General features: G+C 41.3%; 1 protein-coding gene and 1 long non-coding RNA gene across 4 annotated transcripts; one reads left to right on the top strand and one right to left on the bottom strand.

The window, feature by feature from the left end:
- Positions 1-340: 340 nt before the first annotated feature.
- On the bottom strand, positions 341-9,115 carry LOC140626229 (uncharacterized). Its single transcript, XR_012025422.1, has 4 exons — positions 8,533-9,115; positions 8,191-8,458; positions 6,944-7,048; positions 341-4,076 (listed from the first exon to the last, which is right to left on the bottom strand). It is a non-coding gene; the product is annotated as an uncharacterized lncRNA (long non-coding RNA).
- Positions 9,116-9,143: 28 nt separating this feature from the next.
- Positions 9,144-18,553, top strand: GMNN (geminin DNA replication inhibitor). 3 transcript variants are annotated; one of them, XM_072813864.1, is made up of 7 exons: positions 9,144-9,316; positions 11,001-11,058; positions 14,797-14,874; positions 15,486-15,633; positions 16,238-16,320; positions 16,596-16,706; positions 18,183-18,553. In XM_072813864.1, exons 2-7 carry the CDS (start codon positions 11,008-11,010, stop codon positions 18,342-18,344), a joined length of 633 nt encoding a protein of 210 aa, XP_072669965.1. In that variant the 5' UTR covers positions 9,144-9,316; positions 11,001-11,007; the 3' UTR covers positions 18,345-18,553. The 3 variants fall into 3 exon arrangements, with proteins under 3 accessions (XP_072669965.1, XP_072669966.1, XP_072669967.1); XM_072813865.1 differs by lacking the exon at positions 9,144-9,316 and adding an exon at positions 9,545-9,695; XM_072813866.1 differs by lacking the exon at positions 9,144-9,316 and adding an exon at positions 9,777-9,889.
- The last annotated feature ends 622 nt before the right edge of the window (positions 18,554-19,175 follow it).

Genomic DNA, 19,175 nt, shown 5'->3' with positions numbered 1-19,175 from the left:
CACCCAACATGGGGCTCAAACTCACAATCTTGAGGTCAAGAGTTGTATGTTATACTGACTGAGACTGCGAGGCCCCACTCAATGTCTGTATTTTTGTTCATCACAACTGAGGAGCAGTCCTGGCAGCTAGTGGATAGACACCAGGGATGCTGCAAAGGTCAGCCCCCCACAACAAAGAGTTATCTGGCCCAAAATGTCAATCATATCCATGTTAAGAAAATCTTATATTTTTACCCTTCCTTCTGAATTGATTTATGTCAAGTATCAGATATACCATTAATCTATAAATAGTATTTATAGGTTAAAAACCATTAGAGTAAAAACCACAACACCATTATTATTTTTTGTTTTTATTTAATTTGTTTTTATTGAAGTTCGATTTGCCAACATATAGTATAACACCCAGTGCTCATCCCATCAAGTGCCCTCCTCAGTGCCGGTCACCCAGTTACCCCAACCCCCCACCCGCCTCCCCTTCCACAACTCTTTGTTTGTTTCCTAGAGTTAGGAGTCTCTCGTGGTTTATCTCCCTAATTTTTCCACCCAGTTCCCTCCTTTCCTTTATAATCCCTTTCACTATTTCTTATATTCCCTGTATGAGTGAAACCATATGATGATTGTCCTTCTCCGACTGACTTACTTCACTCAGCATGATACCCTCCAGTTCCATCCACGTCGAAGCAAATGGTGGGTATTTGTCCTTTCTCATGGCTGAGTAATATTCCATGGTATATATAGACCACATCTTCTTTATCCATTCATCTGTCAAAGGACATCGTGGCTCCTTCCATAGTTTGGCTATTGTGGACATTGCTGCCATGAAGATTGCAGTGCAGGTGTCCCAGTGTTTCACTACATCTGCAGCTTTGGGGCAAATCCCCAGCAGTGCAATTGCTGGGTCGTGGAGCAGAACTATTTTTAACTCTATGAGGAACCTCCACACAGTTTTCCAGAGTGGCTGCACCAGTTCACATTCCCACCAACAGTGCAAGAGAGTTCCTCTTTCTCTACATCCTCCCTAACATTTGTTGTTTCCTGCCTTGTTAATTTTCACCATTCTCACTGGTAGGAGGTAGTATCTCAACCACAATACCATTATTATACCTAATGTCTTAACATCATAAAATACAGTGTTCACATTTCCCTTATTACTTTTTTATAGTTGGTTAATTCAAACAAGATCCACTAAGTTTTGCATTTGTTAATATCTTTTCTTATATTCTACAAATCCTTCCTGATAGCTTTTTAACTTGCCATTTAGTGGTTGAGAAAAAAAAATCGATTATTTGTCTTGTAAAATTTCCTATACTTTGGATTTTGCTGATGGCATTCACATGGTGTTTAACATATTTCTCTATTTCCAGTACTTCCTTAAACTGGCAATAGGTTTTCAATTCAGATTCAATTTTGGAGCAAGAATACCTTTTAGGTGGTACATTTACCTTTAAAGAGATTTTCAGGAAAAAAGCTGGTGAATCTTTGTTTCTAAGTATAACCCGGTGATCTAGAAAATAAATTCTTAACTCTTGACATTCTCATGTTAGAAAATTTAGGAGCAGAGAGAGTATGAAGAGTTCATACTCTCCACCATTTTCTCATATGGCAGCCTCACCTAGGATAATGAGCGTTCTAGGGGTCCCCCAAGCCTAGAGAGTCCCACGCAACGTCCCTACTGGCAGCCCAGTGCCTAACTGAGATAACTGGAGTCTAAGATGAAGAAGGGCTTCTAATTTCCTGACAGCCTCTGGTCAATTTGGATCTAGTCTCTTGGGCATAATAATAAACTCCACTCTGCGGGGGACTGAAAGGACAATCTGATTTAAAACGAACTATTCATCCTACTCCTTAGAGGGAAAAACTTGGTGATCTTCTAAAGGAGATCAGGTGTCTTTCTCTGCAAGCACACAGGTGCACAGGTATCAACGCACCCCAAGGTCACTGGAGTGGCAACCAGTTAGCACAACAGCTGTCCTGGCAGATAATACGTAGAAGGAGATTTTGCTGAGTAAACTACATTCCTAGTTTTCCTGTTAATACCCAATAAGTGCTGGTGAGGGAGGTGTGCAGACAGAGATCGTCAGTACCCAGCAGCTAAAGGTTCCCAGGGACCCCCACGTACCCTCCCCCACCCCAGGGGCAATATTGCAATAGAATGGGTCTGGTCTCCAGGACACACCTTCCAGAGAACAGAGTCCTCTGGCACCCTCGAGGGTGGATTTCAGATAAGCTCCAGAGGGATTTCCAGCAAGTTCCCTGGATGCAGCACCAAGGCACTTCCCTGCTCCTAGCATGCCCTCTCCAACAAAGTCCAGATCTCAACACAGATGGGTCTGCCCTGAACGCTGTGTTTCAGCTAGTGGAACAGGAGTGGCTCCTTCGACTGCACTCGTTCGAGTTCTCTGTGCTTCCCTGGGTGCCAAGGAAGAGCACCTAAGGAATGTCCTCTTCTCTGGGATCCAGGCCTCACTGGGGGAAAACTGACATTAGCAGAAGTTGCTGTGCTGCTGGAACTTGGAAATCTTCCTTCAGGGACTGGACGATGAATTTGAAGCCGAGGGGCAATCAGTTGGTCCCTGGCACATGTCCCGACACCAGCCCTACTGCTCACAGTTTCTTTGTGTAATAGACAGGTAGTATTTGCATTGTTCACTCAGCAGGTTTTTGTGCTGACTGAAGTGAAATAGCATATGTGAAATGTTTCATAAAAGATACAAATGTTAAGATAGGATTAAAGTTATATGGCTTTAAAAATGAAGTGAAATGAAATGAAATAAAATTATACAGCTTTAAGGATGCCTTTTCTTGGTTTCAGGTGCTCTGATACCATCTTTGCTGACTTTTCTCAGGCCCTGGGCCACTTGAGGGTCTCCCTAGCCAAGCTCTGCCTCCTGGTTTGTTATTTGCTGACATGCAGACACTCAGTGGCAGACAAGGCAGTTTCTAACCCTCCATGAGTGAGGGGATTCTCTGTATATTCTCCCCAGCGTCCAGGTAGTCTCTCCTAGGGACCTGCTTGTATTACCTCAGTCAGCTTCTGTATTATTTAGCTTTATTGTAATATAACTCATGTACAATAGAATTCACCTATTTTAAGTATACAGTTTATGAGTTTGGTTAATTATATACAGTCTTATAACCCCCACCACATTTTCTTAGCCCTCAAAAAGCACCCTTGGCCTCGACTACTTTTGAGAGCTTGACTTATGTCCTTGTGTTTTCCATTTTCAATACTCTGGCTCACTTTCTGGGCTGCTCACCTGGTTACCGCATTTCATTTTACTGAGAAATATATCTGTTTTCATCCTACCACACAGACAGGAAGTAACTGATGGGTTTAGTGATCAATGACTGAAGAACCTTTTCCTGGCTCAATTAAAAGGTTCACTCTAGGGGTGCCTAGGTGGCTTAGTCAGTGAAGCGTCAGCCTTTGGCTCAGGTCATGATCCCAGGGTCCTGGGAGCGGGGAGGAAGGGCAGAAGGTGAGGGAGAAGCAGACTCCTTGCAGGGAGCCTGATGTGGGGCTTGATCCCAGGACACCAGGATCACGCTGTGAGCCAAATGGTGAGCTCAACCACTGAGCCATGCAGGCGCCCCTAGAATGGACGTTTTAATACAGTTTATGGGCTAATCTTCCTATACCAGGAAGCCATATACCCAGAAGGTCTCCTCCCTTTCCTGAACCACTGGCCATTTTCCTTTGAGCTAGTTCTAAACTTTTCTTCTGGCTCAAGATTTTTTTTTTATATGCTATTATTTTCATTCCTCTTTTTGAGCCTCTCACTTTTTCCTAATGTCTATGAATAAAATTTTGCATCTCCTGTATTATTTCTACATTTACCAAAAATTTTCTGACAGATTAGAGGAACACATATTGTGTTTCATTAACATATTAGCACAGAGGACAGAACTTCCTGAGATTGGTGATGTGTGATGTCAAAAGTTGAAATTCTGGGTCTCATTCAAAACTCACTCAGAAATTATTCATTTTCCGGTTGCCTGGCTGGCTCAGTCAGTAAGGCATATGACTCTTGATCTCAGGGTCATGAATTCATGCCCCACGTTGGGTGTAGAGATTGCTTAAAAAAAAAAAAAAAAAAAAAAAAGGAATAAACTTAAAAAAAATGTATTCCTTTCATTAAGAACAATTTGAACAGATTTTCAAAGAAAAGGCTTTTTCCTCCTCTTGAGAGACTTTTTAAACTTTTATTATTTTTTTTAGGTAAGCTCTGTGCCCAACATGAGGATAGAACTCAGGACCCTGAAATCAAGAGTTACGTGAGAGCCCTTTTAGAATGCAGGAACTGCTTAGTTCTGCTTCAAATACAATAAAACTGAAATGACAATAAAAAGGAAAAGATGGTGGGGATTGCTAAGGTACTTGGCTCTGATCAGTACTGCAGTGTAGCTGACTACTCCCACTCTGAAGTGAGGAGCAAGCAGTTGAGTTAGGATAGAATAGGAAAGATGGAAAGCTTTCTGTTATGGGTTGAATTGTGTCTCCCACCACTATCAATTCATAGGTTGGAATCCTAACTCTCAGTACCTTAAAATGTGATCTTTTTTTTTTAAAGATTTTTTTTATTTATTCATGAGAGACACAGAGAGAGAGGCAGAGACACAGGCAGAGGGAGAAGCAGGCTCCATGCAGGGAGCCTGACATGGGACTTGACCCCGAGTCTCCAGGATCATACCCTGGGCTGAAGGCGGCCATAAACCATTGAGCCACCTGGGCTGCCCCACAATGTGATCTTATTTGAAGACAGGGTCTTTACAGAGGCAATACAGTTAAAATGATAGAGTAGAACCCGTCTTCCTCAGTTTGGGCTATTATGGCAAAAATACCGGAGACTGAGCGGCTTCAACAACAAACATTTATTTCTCACAGTTCTGGAAGCTGCACATTCTGTCTGGTGAGGGCCTGCTTTTTGGTGCTTCTTGGCCACCTTTTCAGTGTCCTTACATGATGGCAGGAGTGAGGGAGTTCTCTGGGGTCTCTTTCATAAGGGCACTAACTCCATTTATAGTTACTGCCCAAGGGCCCTCTCCTCCAAATAGTATCACATCAGGGATTAGGTTTCAAAGGTTTGGAGGGATACAAACATGCAGTCTGTAGCAGATCCTATCCCATATGACTGATGTCCTTAAAAAATGGGGAAATTTGGACACAGAGACACATGTAGAAAGGAGGATGATGGGAAGAAGAATAGGGAGAAGGTGGCCATTTTTAAGGCAGGGAGACAAGTTTGCAACAGGTCCTCCCTTTATAGCCTTCACAAGGAACCAGCATCTGCCACTGGAAAACAGAGCTGCAATCCTTCATCTAAACACGCTTAAGAATTTTTGGTTCCTTTGAAACTGGTAAGACGTAAGGCATATAAGGCATAGTTTGCTCTCTCCTTCATATACGATGTTCCTATTAACCCATCAGCTGAGAATGGGCTATATTGTGTTTCTAGGCCTTCCTATCTGAAGGGAATCCAAGTACATCCTCAGTCAAGGTTCAGGCAAGGCTTTCTTTCCCATTGTGAGGGCTAATTTTAAGTCAACTTGACTGAGTCTTGCAGTGCCCAGATATTTGGTCAAACATTACTATAGGTGTTTCTGTTGGGTAACGGTGCCTTTGAATGAGATTAACATTTAAGTAAATAAACTGAGTAAAACTTTCATAATGTGAATAGGCCTCACACACTCAAATGGAAGCCTGACCCAACCGCCCCCCCAACCACCACCCCAACCCCATCCCCCCAGGCACCTCCAATAAGAAATTCTCCTTGCCTGATGGCCTTTGAACTGGGACATTGACTCTGCAGATTTTGGACTTGCCAGCTGACATAATCATGTGTGCAAATTCCTTATATTTCTATCTATCCTATTGGTTTTGTTTCTCTTGAACAAATATACTTAATATGCTTGTCCTCCCTTATGTAGCCAGCTAGCAATTCATTCTCATCATATAAACTGACTCAACAAGTTAACTTTTGTAAAATTAACTGTGAATTTTGTGAAAATTTTCTCCACGTCCAAATCCTCTCAGAAATGGCCTGGGTTTAAGAAATAAAATATAAAGAACTATTAAAGGAAAGAGATTAAGAAGAAAATTTCTACCTAGAGTACGCTTGTTTTGAAAAAAGAACATTGACGGCCCATTGTGAAATTTCAGCAGTTTCTTTATACAAATGACAAATACCAGACCCAGATATGTCTTTTGTGAATAGTGAACTTCTCAGGATCAATACTCATTCTGAAAAGTGAAAATTAAATCACCCTTTTAAAATACAAATAAACTGGGGCAACTTGCTGGCTCACAGGAAAAGCATGCAACTCTTGATTTTGGGTTCTGAGTTTGAGCCCCATATTGGGTGTAGAGATTACTTAAAAAAAATAATAAGGACAGCTGGGTGGTTCAGTGGTTGAGCATCGGCCTTTGGCTCAGGGCGTGATCCTAGGGTCCTGGGATCAAGTCCCACATTGGGTTCCCTGCAGGGAGCCTGCTTCTCTCTCTGCCTATGTCTCTGCCTCTCTCATGAACAAATAAATAAAATCTTAAAAATAAATAAATAAGTAAATAAATTTTGTGGGATGCCTGACCGGCTCATTTGGAAGAGCATGTAGCTTGAGCATGACCCCAGTTGGGGTCATGAATTTGAGCCCCATGTTGGGCACAGAGATAACTTAAGTAAAATAAATGAAGGAAAGTAAGAAAGAAATGGAACTTTTAAATAAGTAAATAAATAAATAAATAAAAATACAAAATGAGAAGAAAAATGATATATAATGGCTTAACTACAAGGTTTATGTTCATCATGAACTATGTTCACAATGTGTTTTATTTTTCATTTTATTGGTACTTTATAATCACCAGTTTACTGCCTTTTATCTTAGAACTGATTTATCATCATTAAAATTAGTCTGTAACTCATATTATCAATTATTAAAATGTTACCTTAAAAAATAAAGACTCTAGGTCTCCTGGCTGGCTCAGTCAGTAGAGTGTGTGGGACTCTTGATCACCAGGTTGTGAGTCCAAGCCCCGTGCTTGGTGTAAAGCCTATATAGAAAAATTAAAAAATAATAAATAATAAAATAAAAACCCTAATTCTGATACGTTGTTTGAATCCAGATTTCTTTTCTGTCCTCAATTTTCAACTTTGTGCACTTCTCAATCTAAAATGTAAATTCAACTATTTGAGTATATTTCAGAGTAGAGGAATTGGATCACTCTATAAATGATCCTATATGAGCTTTTTGAAAAGAATGTAATAAATTGTTATGTGTTCCCCTAGAGCAGTTTTCAGAAAAATAGTATCATGCAATAGGCAATTTCTGAGCTCTGGTTGAAAACCTTGGGACTTTAGCCTTAATAAATGATAAATTTTAAAAAGATACGTGTCATTTAAGCTGGTCCTACTGCCTTTCATTAGCATTTTAGTTTGATATTCTTTATACCATGTTAAACAACATGGTTTTGTTTTTCTAATACAGTATATTATAGTGCTTCTTTCCCTCCTTCTCTCTTTTTTTTTAAAATTTTTATTTATTTATGATAGTCACAGAGAGAGAGAGAGATTGGCAGAGACACAGGCAGAGGGAGAAGCAGGCTCCATGCACCGGGAGCCCGACGTGGGACTCGATCCCGGGTCTCCAGGATCGCGCCCTGGGGCCAAAGGCAGGCGCCAAACCGCTGCGCCACCCAGGGATCCCTCTTTTTTTTTTTTTTTTTTTAATTTTTATTTATTCATGATAGTCACACAGAGAGAGAGGCAGAGACACAGGCAGAGGGAGAAGCAGGCTCCATGCACCGGGAGCCCGACGTGGGACTCGATCCCGGGTCTCCAGGATCGCGCCCTGGGGCCAAAGGCAGGCGCCAAACCGCTGCGCCACCCAGGGATCCCCCCTCTTTCTCTTTTCGCAAACTGATTATGTTGTTAGGCCAGACTGGAAACAAACAGCTCTATAATGCACAGCAATGGAGTCTGTGCTCAGCTAGAAGTGGCTAATCGATTACAGAAAAATATCCATGATTTCCTTTAAACATGTGTAGCGTGACACTGAAGTGAACTGAAGGATTACATGTGAGCCAATATTACTGCATAATCCTAATCCAATCAATACCCATGATTTCCTTACTGCAGATAAAGCAGGATATTTGGATGTTCAGAGGCAAATTCTGATTAAATGACAACCACTTACTTGTTACTTTTTTCCAGATCCCTTCAAAATCGATTTCCCTATAGATTTTTTTTTCAGAACCAGTATCCAAGTGTACGTTTTGGAGACACTCCCAGTCCTTTGGGGGCTTGAGGATCTTCTGCCTCTGGAGAGAGAAGCATTTCCAGAACCTCTCTTTCCACAGGTGGACTTTGAGTCAGAAGAGCTGAAGTCTCCGTCTGTCACTGCCTAGTGGCGTCATTTAGCCTCGCGGTCTTGTGAAGAAGGGAGCAGAAAACGTCTGACAGGGCTAGAAGAGGATTTTTTTTAAAAAAAGATTAAAAAAAAATTAAAAAAAAATAAAAAAAGATTTTATTTACTTACTCATGAGAGAGAGAGAGGCAGAGACGCAGGCTGGGGAGCCCACGCAGGACGCCATCCCGGGTCCGGGGGTCGCGCCCTGAGCCGAGGCCGAGGCTCACCCGCTGAGCCACCCGGGCGTCCCTATCAAGGGGATTTAGCGGTATTTCAGAGCAGCCATGTTTCACTGAGATGCGATGTGAGAGGCAAACGGGAGCCACATCTGTAGTTAGATTCTTTTCCAGGTAGCCTTACTTTAAAAAGTAAAAAAGAGGGTCAGTGAGGGTCGCAGTCCTGGCGCTGAGGGCCGAGCCAGCCCCGGGGTCCCCGCCGACGGCGAGCACAGCGCAGGTCCGATCCGCGGAACCCGGGCTCTGCCCACAGGTGCCGGCCAGGACTCTCCACACGGCACTTGGTTCTCTCGGAGTCTGCCTCCAGCGGGAGAGCTTCCTCCGCCGCCTGGCCCGCCCTTGCCGAGGGGAGAGGGGGCACCGCCCCGCGCGGGGAGCGCCGAGGGAAGGTCGGAGGGCAACGACCTCCCCGCGGGCACAGGCCCCCGGGCGTCCCCACCCGGAGCCGCGCAACTCTCACCGCGCAGGCGCACAGAGGGGCGGGGCCGAGGCGGGCGGCGATTCGCCGGGCCGTCTGACGTCAGCGGGTCACGTGGCCGTCGAGGCGGGCGGGCGGAGTTCGCCAGCTTTCCAGCGGCGCCGGCCAGTCGGGGCAGCGGCCGTGGAGCCTGTGCGACCTTCTCTCGGCACAGCTACCTGCGTCCGCTACGAGGCTTGAACGCTCCCGTTCCACAAGGGTGAGGGACGTGGTAGGGGGGGCCGCTCGCGTGCCGGCGGCCGGGGCGCGGCCGGGGTCCGGGCGGACGTTGCGGGGAGCGCGGGGAAGGCGGGGCCGGCGGGCGAGGGCCTGCCCCCATTGGCTGGGTCGGTTTTGGCGCGCTCTCCCATGCGCGCTCCCGATTGGCTGGCGGGCGCGTCCAGGTGGGACCCCATTGGCTGGTGGGCGCGTCCAGGTGGGTGGCGGGGTGGGAGCTCGGGCCTGTGCTGTGCGCGTGCCCGGGTGTGGGGGCGGGGCGGATCCCCAGCATCTTGCGTTGAAGACCCCCGGGCTTGCCGGCCTGGCCGGTGTCTTCTGCTCATCCGCGCCTCCTTGGGACCCAGCCCGGGGCCGGAGAGGTGAGGGCGCGGAGTTGCCGGCCAGAGCCCCATAGACGTGGGAGAGGCTCTCCTCGGGCGGTGGCTTCCACCCGTTCTAATCGGGACACTCACTGAATTGCCCATTCAGGCTGCAGCCAGACAAGGGACCATGCTGTGCGCTCTCGTGTTTTCTCGTCTCTTCATTTTCGTTTTTCTTAAGATTTTATTTAAGAGTGAGTGAGCACAGGCTGGAGGGGGAGGGGCAGAGGGAGAAGCCGACTCCACTCTGAGGAGGCTCGGATGTGGGGCTCGGACCTGAGCCGAAGGCTGACGCCCAACTGACTGGAGCGCCCCCAGTTCCGTTTTTTCCAGGGTTCCTGACCCAGTAAACGGTTTGGAGATCCCGGGCTGCGACCTGCAGTTTGAAAAAAAAACATTGCTCAATTTAGGGGGTCCCCACCAGCATTTGCTTCTTCACAGGAGATAGAAGTGAAAATAGGGTGCATCCTACAATCCTGGAAATTGTAGGTGCATCCTACAATTTTTTTTGCTTCAAACTAAACTTTCAATGAGTTTTGCGTGTGCTAGGCACAGTGTAAAATGTAGGAACAGATGGGTCATAGTTGCTACATAATCTACAACAATCTAGCAGATCTGTTCGGCAGGCACAGACCTGTCCAGGAGGTGAGAGGTTGGGTTTGGAGAGAGTCTGGCCCAGTGGTCTGGGCCACATTAACCACATTTGCATAATCCCTTTCTCTTCTCTCTCTTTCTTCCAGCAGTGTCTCAGTACGTGGTGGTGGTTAAACATTCCATACAAATGGGAATACATAATCTCATTAGATCGGGTATTAAATCACTACTAACTTATTGCTGGTCCCCAGAGCCAATTTTTTTTTTTTTATCACTTAAAACTGCCTTTGAAACAGCAAAGTCAGAATGCCATTCTGTAGAACAGAGTTGAGCATACCCATGTACCTGGTGACCATTTCTCAGATTTTTTGAGTCCTCCGTTTAATCCAGAACACCACAGTGTTTAGTAAAATTTGTTTAGAACGCCTCATTTTCTTGTTGTAACAAGATGTTTCCAAGCAGAATTACTGCGCGCGCACGTGTGTGTGTGTGTGTGTGTGTGTGTGTGTGTGTGTTAAATACAGACGTTAAAGAATCATGTTAGTCATTGATAAGGCTGAGTTTGGGTACAGTGAGAAAAAATACTAGTTCCACCATCCAGTAGTATGATGTCTATGATTGTAAATACTTTCAACAGCAATAATCTAAACTCCACCTTCAGGTGCAGACCATTTTCTGTTTACGAATGACTAGTCTTTTGTGCTTCATCAGGTTTATCATGAATCCCAGTATGAAGCAGAAACAAGAAGGAGTGAAAGAGAACGTAAAGGTATGTGATGGAATCACTTTCATTTGTTGGAGAAAACATGTGGTTAGAAGCATTTTGACATAATTAAATTTAACCTCGCTATCCTTTCTATGAACTTTGAAGTGCTGAACTTTTAGCCAGAGGATAAGTAACAGTGGAGAACGTAAAAGAAAAATTACCATTGAACAATAAGTTTTATGATCCCATGAACACATGATGTCTTTCCATTTGTTTAGGTCTCTAATTTCTTTCAACAATGTTTTGGTAGTTTTCAGAGTATTGAGTTTTAGACTCCTTTAATCCCCCCCCCCCCCCCCCCCCCCCCCGCCTTTTTAAAAAAATTTATTCATGAGACACAGAGGCAGAGAGACACAGGCAAGAAGCAGGCTCCCTATAGGGAGCCCGATGCAGGGCTTGATCCCAGGACTACTGGGTCACCATCTGAGCCAAAGGCAGATGCTCAGCTACTGAGCCACCCAAATGTCCCCCTATTTTATTTGTAATGGTACTGTAGGTAGAATTTTTACTTGAATTACATTTTCTGTGTGCTCATTGCTACTGGAGGGAAAACAATTCATTTTTGTATTTTGAATTTGATCTTAAATCCCTGCAATCCTGCTGAACTTGTTTATTTTTTAAAGATTTTATTTATTAAAAAAAAAAAAAGATTTTATTTATTTACTCATGAGAGACACAGAGAGGCAGACACATAGGCAGAGAGAGAAGCAGACTCTATGCGGGAGCCCGATCTGGGACTCAATTCCGACACCCTGAGCCAAAGGCAGATGCTCAACCGCTAAGCCATGCAGACGTCCCTGAACTTGTTTATTAATTAGCTCTAATAGTTTTTTTTTAGTAGATTCCTTAGGATTTTCTGTAAATAAGATTATGATTACTTTCTTTCCACTCTTACATTTTATGAAATGACTTTATTAAAATCCTTTGTATCTTGAGAATTGGTGTCTTTGACAACAGAAACACATTTTGTGTTCTAGTGCACATGTTTTCAGAGTACATCACACTTGTCACCATTTAACCTTGTTTTGTTACACTTTTTGAGTCCCTGTAAGATACCATCATTGGAAAATATTTGGAAAAAATAAATAAATTTATTTATTTATTTATTTATTTATTTATTTATTTATTTTTTCCAAATATTTATTCATATAACAATAAGAACAGAGTTTAATTTTGAGTTCATAACTTTGCCTGTAAACGAATTTACAACATAACTAGGTTCTGCCACACAGTTTAGAGGGTGAGGATTCCTGGGAATGAGACCATATCTTCAGGAAAACTATCATTTTGCAGATTTAAATTAAATAAATAAGAGCTTTTCATAAGTGATAGCAGGTGCTTTCTGATAGTTGATTTACCTTGCCTTGGTATGCTTACATTATTTTTTAAAAATAATACTGTACATTGATAATTTGAGTCCATCTCTTTCCATTTAGGATGATGACATTCCCACTGAGTTTTGTGTTCTTAAACTTTTTATTATGAAAACTTTCAAATACTCAGAAATGGAGTCAATAGTATAACGTAATCTCAATTAACTTTCCACTTTTCAACAGTTACCAGTACGTGGCTAATCTTGTTTTATCTATATCTTCACTCCTCCTTAAGCCAGCTAATTAATTTGAGGCAAATCCCAGTTTATATCTTTCAGCAGATCCTTATATATAAAGAAAAATGTCATGTTTACTAGCTAGAATACAAACTATCCTGGGTATAAAAAGAACGGGTTCTGTTGGCTTCTGATTAAGCCTCCAAAACTGTAACCTTTGGTGAATTGTTTAGCATCTCAGCCTCAGTTTACATCTCTGTAAAACAAGGAAATTGAACTAAAACTAGATCTGTAAGAGTACCCTACTAATTATATATATGCAAAATTCCACGTGAGTGGTGCTCTTGTGTGCATTGTTTGTTGTTTTTTTGAGAGAGAAAGAGAATGGGTCATGGGATCTCAAAAGGTTTTCTAAAAAGATTAAGACCCATTAATATCTAAGAACCTGAACCTCTTGGCTCTAAAGAGTGTTACTCAAGGGATGCCTGGGTGGCTCAATGGTTGAGTGTCTGCCTTCAGCTCAAGTTGTGATCCCAGGATTCTGGGATCGAGTCCCATGTCAGGCTCCGTGCATGGAGCCTGCTTCTCCCTCTGCCTATGTCTCTGCCCCTCTCTCTGTGTCTCTGATGAGTAAATAAAATCTTAAAAAAGAGTCTGTTACTCCAATGTGTGATCTGTATAAAGAAAATGTTAATAGCAATATTACATCTTTGAGGCTGGGTGTTTCAAGCTTACATGTATACAAGTTAATTTTGAAAATTGTCATTTTTTGTGTGTGTGACAGTGATTTATCTGGCTTCTTTGGCCATTCTTTGGCCAGCAAGCATTTAAATAAATTAACACCACTTATTCTTAAGGGTCCAGAGTTAGGTTTTCTTCTATTTGTCTGAAGGCTGTTGACTAATCTATAATCTAAATTACATCTGAAATGTTGTTGTAATATTTGTTCTCAGAGTAGTTGGCATTTGTTCTTCAGTTAAATAGTGAGATAATAAGCGGCAGTAGAAACTTGACCCTGGGAAAGGTGAACTCTTGTCCTGTGAAGTGCAGTATGGAATCAGTAACTTTCTCACGCTGCTTTGGTATCATGTTCTTGCTACCCTTGTTTGAGTATTCACCATTGTTTGCTATCCCATGGTGGCAGGATAACTAATGATTTCTGATCAGGAAATATAGGGGAAGCTATTTACACATTATAAGGAAGGCTGTGTATTTTCCAAAAACAGTAGGTGGGGGGCATTTCACAGTGTTCTAGTGTGCCTCTGGCACTGACCTTATGGCTGTCTCCTAATGAATGGGCTGGAGGCAGAACTGCTTCTGCAATCAGGTGAAGACTGGGGGGAGAGGATCCTCTTAGATGTGTGTTTGGTTTTATATAAAGTATGTTCTTGAAATTTGGTGGATACATATAAATGTGTTAGGGAGATATTCACTATTTAAAGGAAGTCAAGGTGAATCTTTTTTATTAGGGGAAGAAATACTTTACTTGGTGTAAAGGTGTAAATAACCTTTTCCTCCATTTTACCCCTTTGATGGGTTTCTACCATAGATGGTATGATGTCTAGTTTCTGTGTGGCAAATCTTTTTAAGAGGAAATACAAATAATCTTGAACTGTAATTTCCTTACACATAGGGCCTGAAGTATTAGAGCTTAGAAATTTTGAAATTTTTTTAACTAGATACGATTAGTTGACAAAATGACTATAATAACAGCATATATTGAAATGGAAGGAGAGGGACGCCTGGATGGCTCAACGGTTGAGCGAGTAACTGCCTTTGGCTCGGGCATGAATCCCAGATCCAGGATCGAGTCCTGCTTTAGGCTCTCTGCATGGAACCTGCTTCTCCCTCTGCCTGTGTCTCTGCTTCTCTCTCTCTGTGTGTCTCTCATGAATAAATAAATAAAATTGAAAAGAAAGAAAGGAAGGAAGGAAGCAAGCAAAGGAGAAAAACTGTCAAGTTTCAGTAATAAAATCCATTCTTAGGATTTTTTTCAAATTTCATTACAATTTTAGGGAAATAACAAGTTTGCTAGTTGAATAATTCAATATATTGCTCTGTCTGATAAATACATAGCAGATGGAATATTAGTATTCTTAGTGATTTCTTTTCCCTAAATTACAGTAGGAATGAGAGAGTAATAACCCATATAGCAACTCAGTAACCAGATAATAAATTATGTTGACTTTTAGAACAGTCCCATCCCAAGAAAAACTCTGAAGATGATTCAGCCTTCTGCAGCTGGATCACTTGTTGGAAGAGAAAATGAGGTATGTGTAATTGGGCTAGAATGGAGTACAGATGATGCTAATTTTACATTAAAGACCTTTCCAAGATTTCCTTGATTAGAGATTCCTAAATCATTGAAATATGGAAATTATTCAAGAATAAAAATTGCATGTTTCTCAAAGAAGTAGTTTTTGTATTGATAGTTCAATTTAGGAAGTTCAGTTGGTTTGAAGACAGGATGATGTAAGAAGTTACAGATTAGCTTATAGAAGTAATGTTTGATGTTATGGGAACAAAATGTTAGATTTATTCATTTACCTCTGTCTGTAAAGAAAGTCACAGATGAGGGTGTCTGGACTTTTGCAGGTTTGAAAATACTGCCTTTCTGTGGTATTCAGTTGTTTAAACAAAATAATTTCAGCTAGGGTTTAGACCCAAGTCTAATTGAGGATAGTTACTGCAAATTAAATTCCTGAAAAATAACTACATTTTGGTAGAGATTTAAGTTTGATTTTTTTTTTAAGTTCCAAAGATGTTAAACAGATACAGACATGTGAGTGCTCTATTTTTAATACAGACGTGACAAAACCATCTAATTTTCTCATTCATGAAATCAAAATAAATGAGATTAATGTATGTATTTTCATTATAGTTGGTTAAAGGCTTGCCCAAAAGGAAACTTTGGAATGACCAGTTAACATCTAAGGCTTCCAGCTCAGGAGTTGTCACTGTCCCAGAACATAGTGAAAATAAAAATTTTTTTGAAATTACTCTAGAAGCATTTGATCTTATGGTTGCAGGTATGAAAAAATATATAACTTATATATTACATTTCTAAGTAATAATAAATAATACTTAAAGTATTAATAATTTAGTACTTAAATATTAAATAAAATAATCATTTGTTATACTGTTATGAATTCTGGTCACAGCCATTTAATCTGGAGATACTTGGTATGTAACTATTTTGATACTTTAAAATTTCTTATGGTTGTAAGTATACAAATACTGTGAATTTGGGCAGGTTTATTGTTTGGTAAAATCCAAATATGGATGAAGTATTAAAAGGATAGTGATTAATAGGACAGCTCTGATATTAGAGTGCTTTAAGTGTCACAAGACTTAGAAGTCGTTTCAGTCAGTCAGTCTTCATTTCAGAAGAAAAGAGTAAATTTGAAGAAAGGAATTTGAATATAGCAGAAAATGGAGGGAGCCATGCAGAAATGTGGTTGAGATCATCCTAGTTCTTCCTAGAATGGCAGTGGCTATCAAGAGAGGAAGCTAGTGATGTTCTCTAAGCATTGTGGGAAAGTTTTTTTTAGTAGAAAAAATTGCTGGGTTTTTACAGCAGCATATAATGATAATTTTTTTCAAAGTTTACATGATAACATTAATTTATTTTAGAAAATCCATCCTCCCAATTTTGGAAAGAAGTGGCAGAAAAACGGAGGAAGGCTCTCTACGAAGCCCTTAAGGAAAATGAGAAAGTACGTACTAAATATAATTTGTGGCCATTTTTAATGTTTCAGTATTGTTTTCCTTCTCCTTAGCATGTTTAGTTAGAGTGATATAAACTAGATTTAATGGTGGTCTAAGAAAAGTTTAAGTAGAAGGGGAGCTCTGTTATCAGAGAAGAAGCTCAATGAGAGCCCAGGGTAGTGTCGTTAGGAACTCGTCTATCAGTTATATCCTTCGGGGCATATTAATGTGGCTTACAGCAAAGCAGATTTATGGAATACTGAATTTTATTTATGTTTTATAGCTTCATAAAGAAATTGAACAAAAGGACAATGAAATTGCCCGCCTGAAAAAGGAAAATAAAGAATTGGCGGAAGTAGCAGAACATGTACAGTATATGGCGGGGTTAATAGAGGTAGGTATTTTAAATTAACATTCATCTGATTCAGAATCATCTATATTTTAATGATTTGACTACTACTAAATAAGTAGTAGTGTAATCAGTAAGTGTGTGGGCTCTGGAATCACATTTCCTGGGTGTGAATCTTAGCTCCCTATCTCACACCATAAAGTTTGTTGAGTTGGGCAGGTAATTTATTTTGTCAGGGCTTCATGTTTTACAATGAGTAACATTTTACAATAATGGGAGTAATAGCATGTACTCTGTAGGTTTGTCTGAGAATAAGGAGTTATAATGATGAAAGTAAAGAGAAGTCTCTGGACATGAGAAGAGCCCAGTGACTGTTAAATGTTGTTATTATCATGAAGCACAGGAACATCTATTTTCTTGTAGAAATGTAAAAAGAGATTTACTTACATTTGGAAAATTTTTCCATTTCAAAGTTGTCAAGTTTTTAGTCATTTTTCTTTTAAGATTTTTTATTTATTCATGGGAGACACTGAGGAAGAGGCAGAGACAGGCGGTGGGAGAAGCAGGCTCCCTGCTTGGAGCCCAGTGTGGGATTCAATCCCAGGACCCCAGGATCACAACCTGAGCCAAAGGCAGATGCTCAACCACTGAGCCACCCAGGCGCCCCTAGACAGATTTTAATTTAACTTTAATGCCAGTGTGACATTACTGTTATTTACAAATCTGTTAATTGATACCTAAATAAGTTTGATGGTCTTATCTGACTTTTTAATTTGGAAGAAGCTAATTGTGTTTACAATTAGCCTGGGGGGAGGCGATGATGAATCCCTGGGTTGGCTCCATGAGCGGAGTGTTAGACTCTTGATTCTGGCTCAGGTCATGATCTCCAGGTCTTAAGATCGAGCCCCAAGTCAGGCTCCAAACTCAGCAAGAAGTCTGCTGGTGTTTCTATCTCCTCCCTTCCCCCTGCACACAGACACACACAATCTCAAATGAATCTTGAAAGAACAAGGAAAAAAATTATCCTGATGACTGTTATTTTACAGTTTTGAACTAAAAAATAGGTCTTAAACTTACTCTTGTTTGCAAGAAATCATCTTATTGATAGTTTTTCAGATGAAAGCTTTTCTTGTACAATTTGAATTGCTTACAGAATTAATGTTCGAAGTTTTCATTGGGAAGTCCTGTAATAGCTCCCTTCACTGACATGTAAGTATTGGCCGACATCAGAAAACCTGGTCTTTGCTCTAGGAGCTTCAGAATTACTGACTTGAGTTGTACTGGGAAGGCACGTTAGCGCTTTAAAAAAAAAGCGAATCATTAAGCGCTGTGACTTTGCTGAAATGTGCTTTAGTGTGGTAGAGACTTCGATAGACCCTTGCCTGTCAGTGAATTTAATTGAGAGACATTGTGAAAAGGACCTCATTAGAACATGGAGGAGGGTCAGTTATATCAGCATACTGCTTGTGTACTTGGGTTTTACAGTGTTTACAGTAAATTATTCATTTGTTCTTCTAAAAGAGACTGCATGAGGAACATCAGGATGACTTTGAATCACTGAACAGTCAGGAATTTGATTTGGAAGAGGAAACTGGTGAGGGCTCTGATGTGGAAGATCCAGATGTTGGTATGTGTGCTGAAGAAGCTGTGTCTTCCTCTACAGACACAAAACCACATGTGTGAAAGTCATTGATATCTGACTCTTGAGAAAGGTACTGCCAGAGTTTACCTCCACTAGAGTTCTTTGTAGCTTGTTTGAATCCTGGGACCCCTGTTGTATTAAAATACAAATACTATGTTTTTTTAATCTATAATGTTTTATGTTAATAGCATTTTCTCAGTGGTCAAACATGACTTGTGTATATGATAAATAAACTTCAGTCTCCTGTTAAGCATTGTGTGTATCTGGGAAGAATGAAATCTAAGCAGTCTATAGAAAAATTGTCAATTTCTATGGGTTTATATTGTTTTCATTCTGTTCTATCTTGGAGGAAATAAGGAGAAAATGAATTCTTTTTTTTTTTTAATTTTTAAAGTAAGCACCATACCCAACATGGGGTTCAAACTCACAACCCCAAGATCAATAGGCAGCCGAGTGCCCCTGAATTTCTCTCTTTTTAGACTGAGATGGTTGAGGGTTTTTTTTAAAGATTTTATTTATTTATTCATGATAGTCACACAGAGAGAGCCAGAGAGGCAGAGACACAGGCAGAGGGAGAAGCAGGCTCCATGCTGGGAGCCCGATGTGGGATTCGATCCCGGGTCTCCAGGATCGCGCCCCGGGCCAAAGGCAGGCGCCAAACTGCTGCGCCACCCAGGGATCCCTGGTTGAGGTTTTTACTCCTAAATCTGATTGTACCTCAAGCTCATTGTAGGGAGTATTGATACCCAGATATGGAGTACTATTGATTATGGAGTGTGAATCTAGTATTGAAAACTCCGCACATGGGTCCAATTTGGCTGGTATGATGGGGGCTCTCCTTGAAAGCTTAAAATGGCTGGCAGTTGTTCTCT

Source organism: Canis lupus, chromosome 37 (genome assembly GCF_048164855.1).
Source record: "Canis lupus baileyi chromosome 37, mCanLup2.hap1, whole genome shotgun sequence".
Taxonomy (NCBI): domain Eukaryota; kingdom Metazoa; phylum Chordata; class Mammalia; order Carnivora; family Canidae; genus Canis; species Canis lupus.
This window is presented reverse-complemented; position numbering and strand designations above follow the sequence as displayed.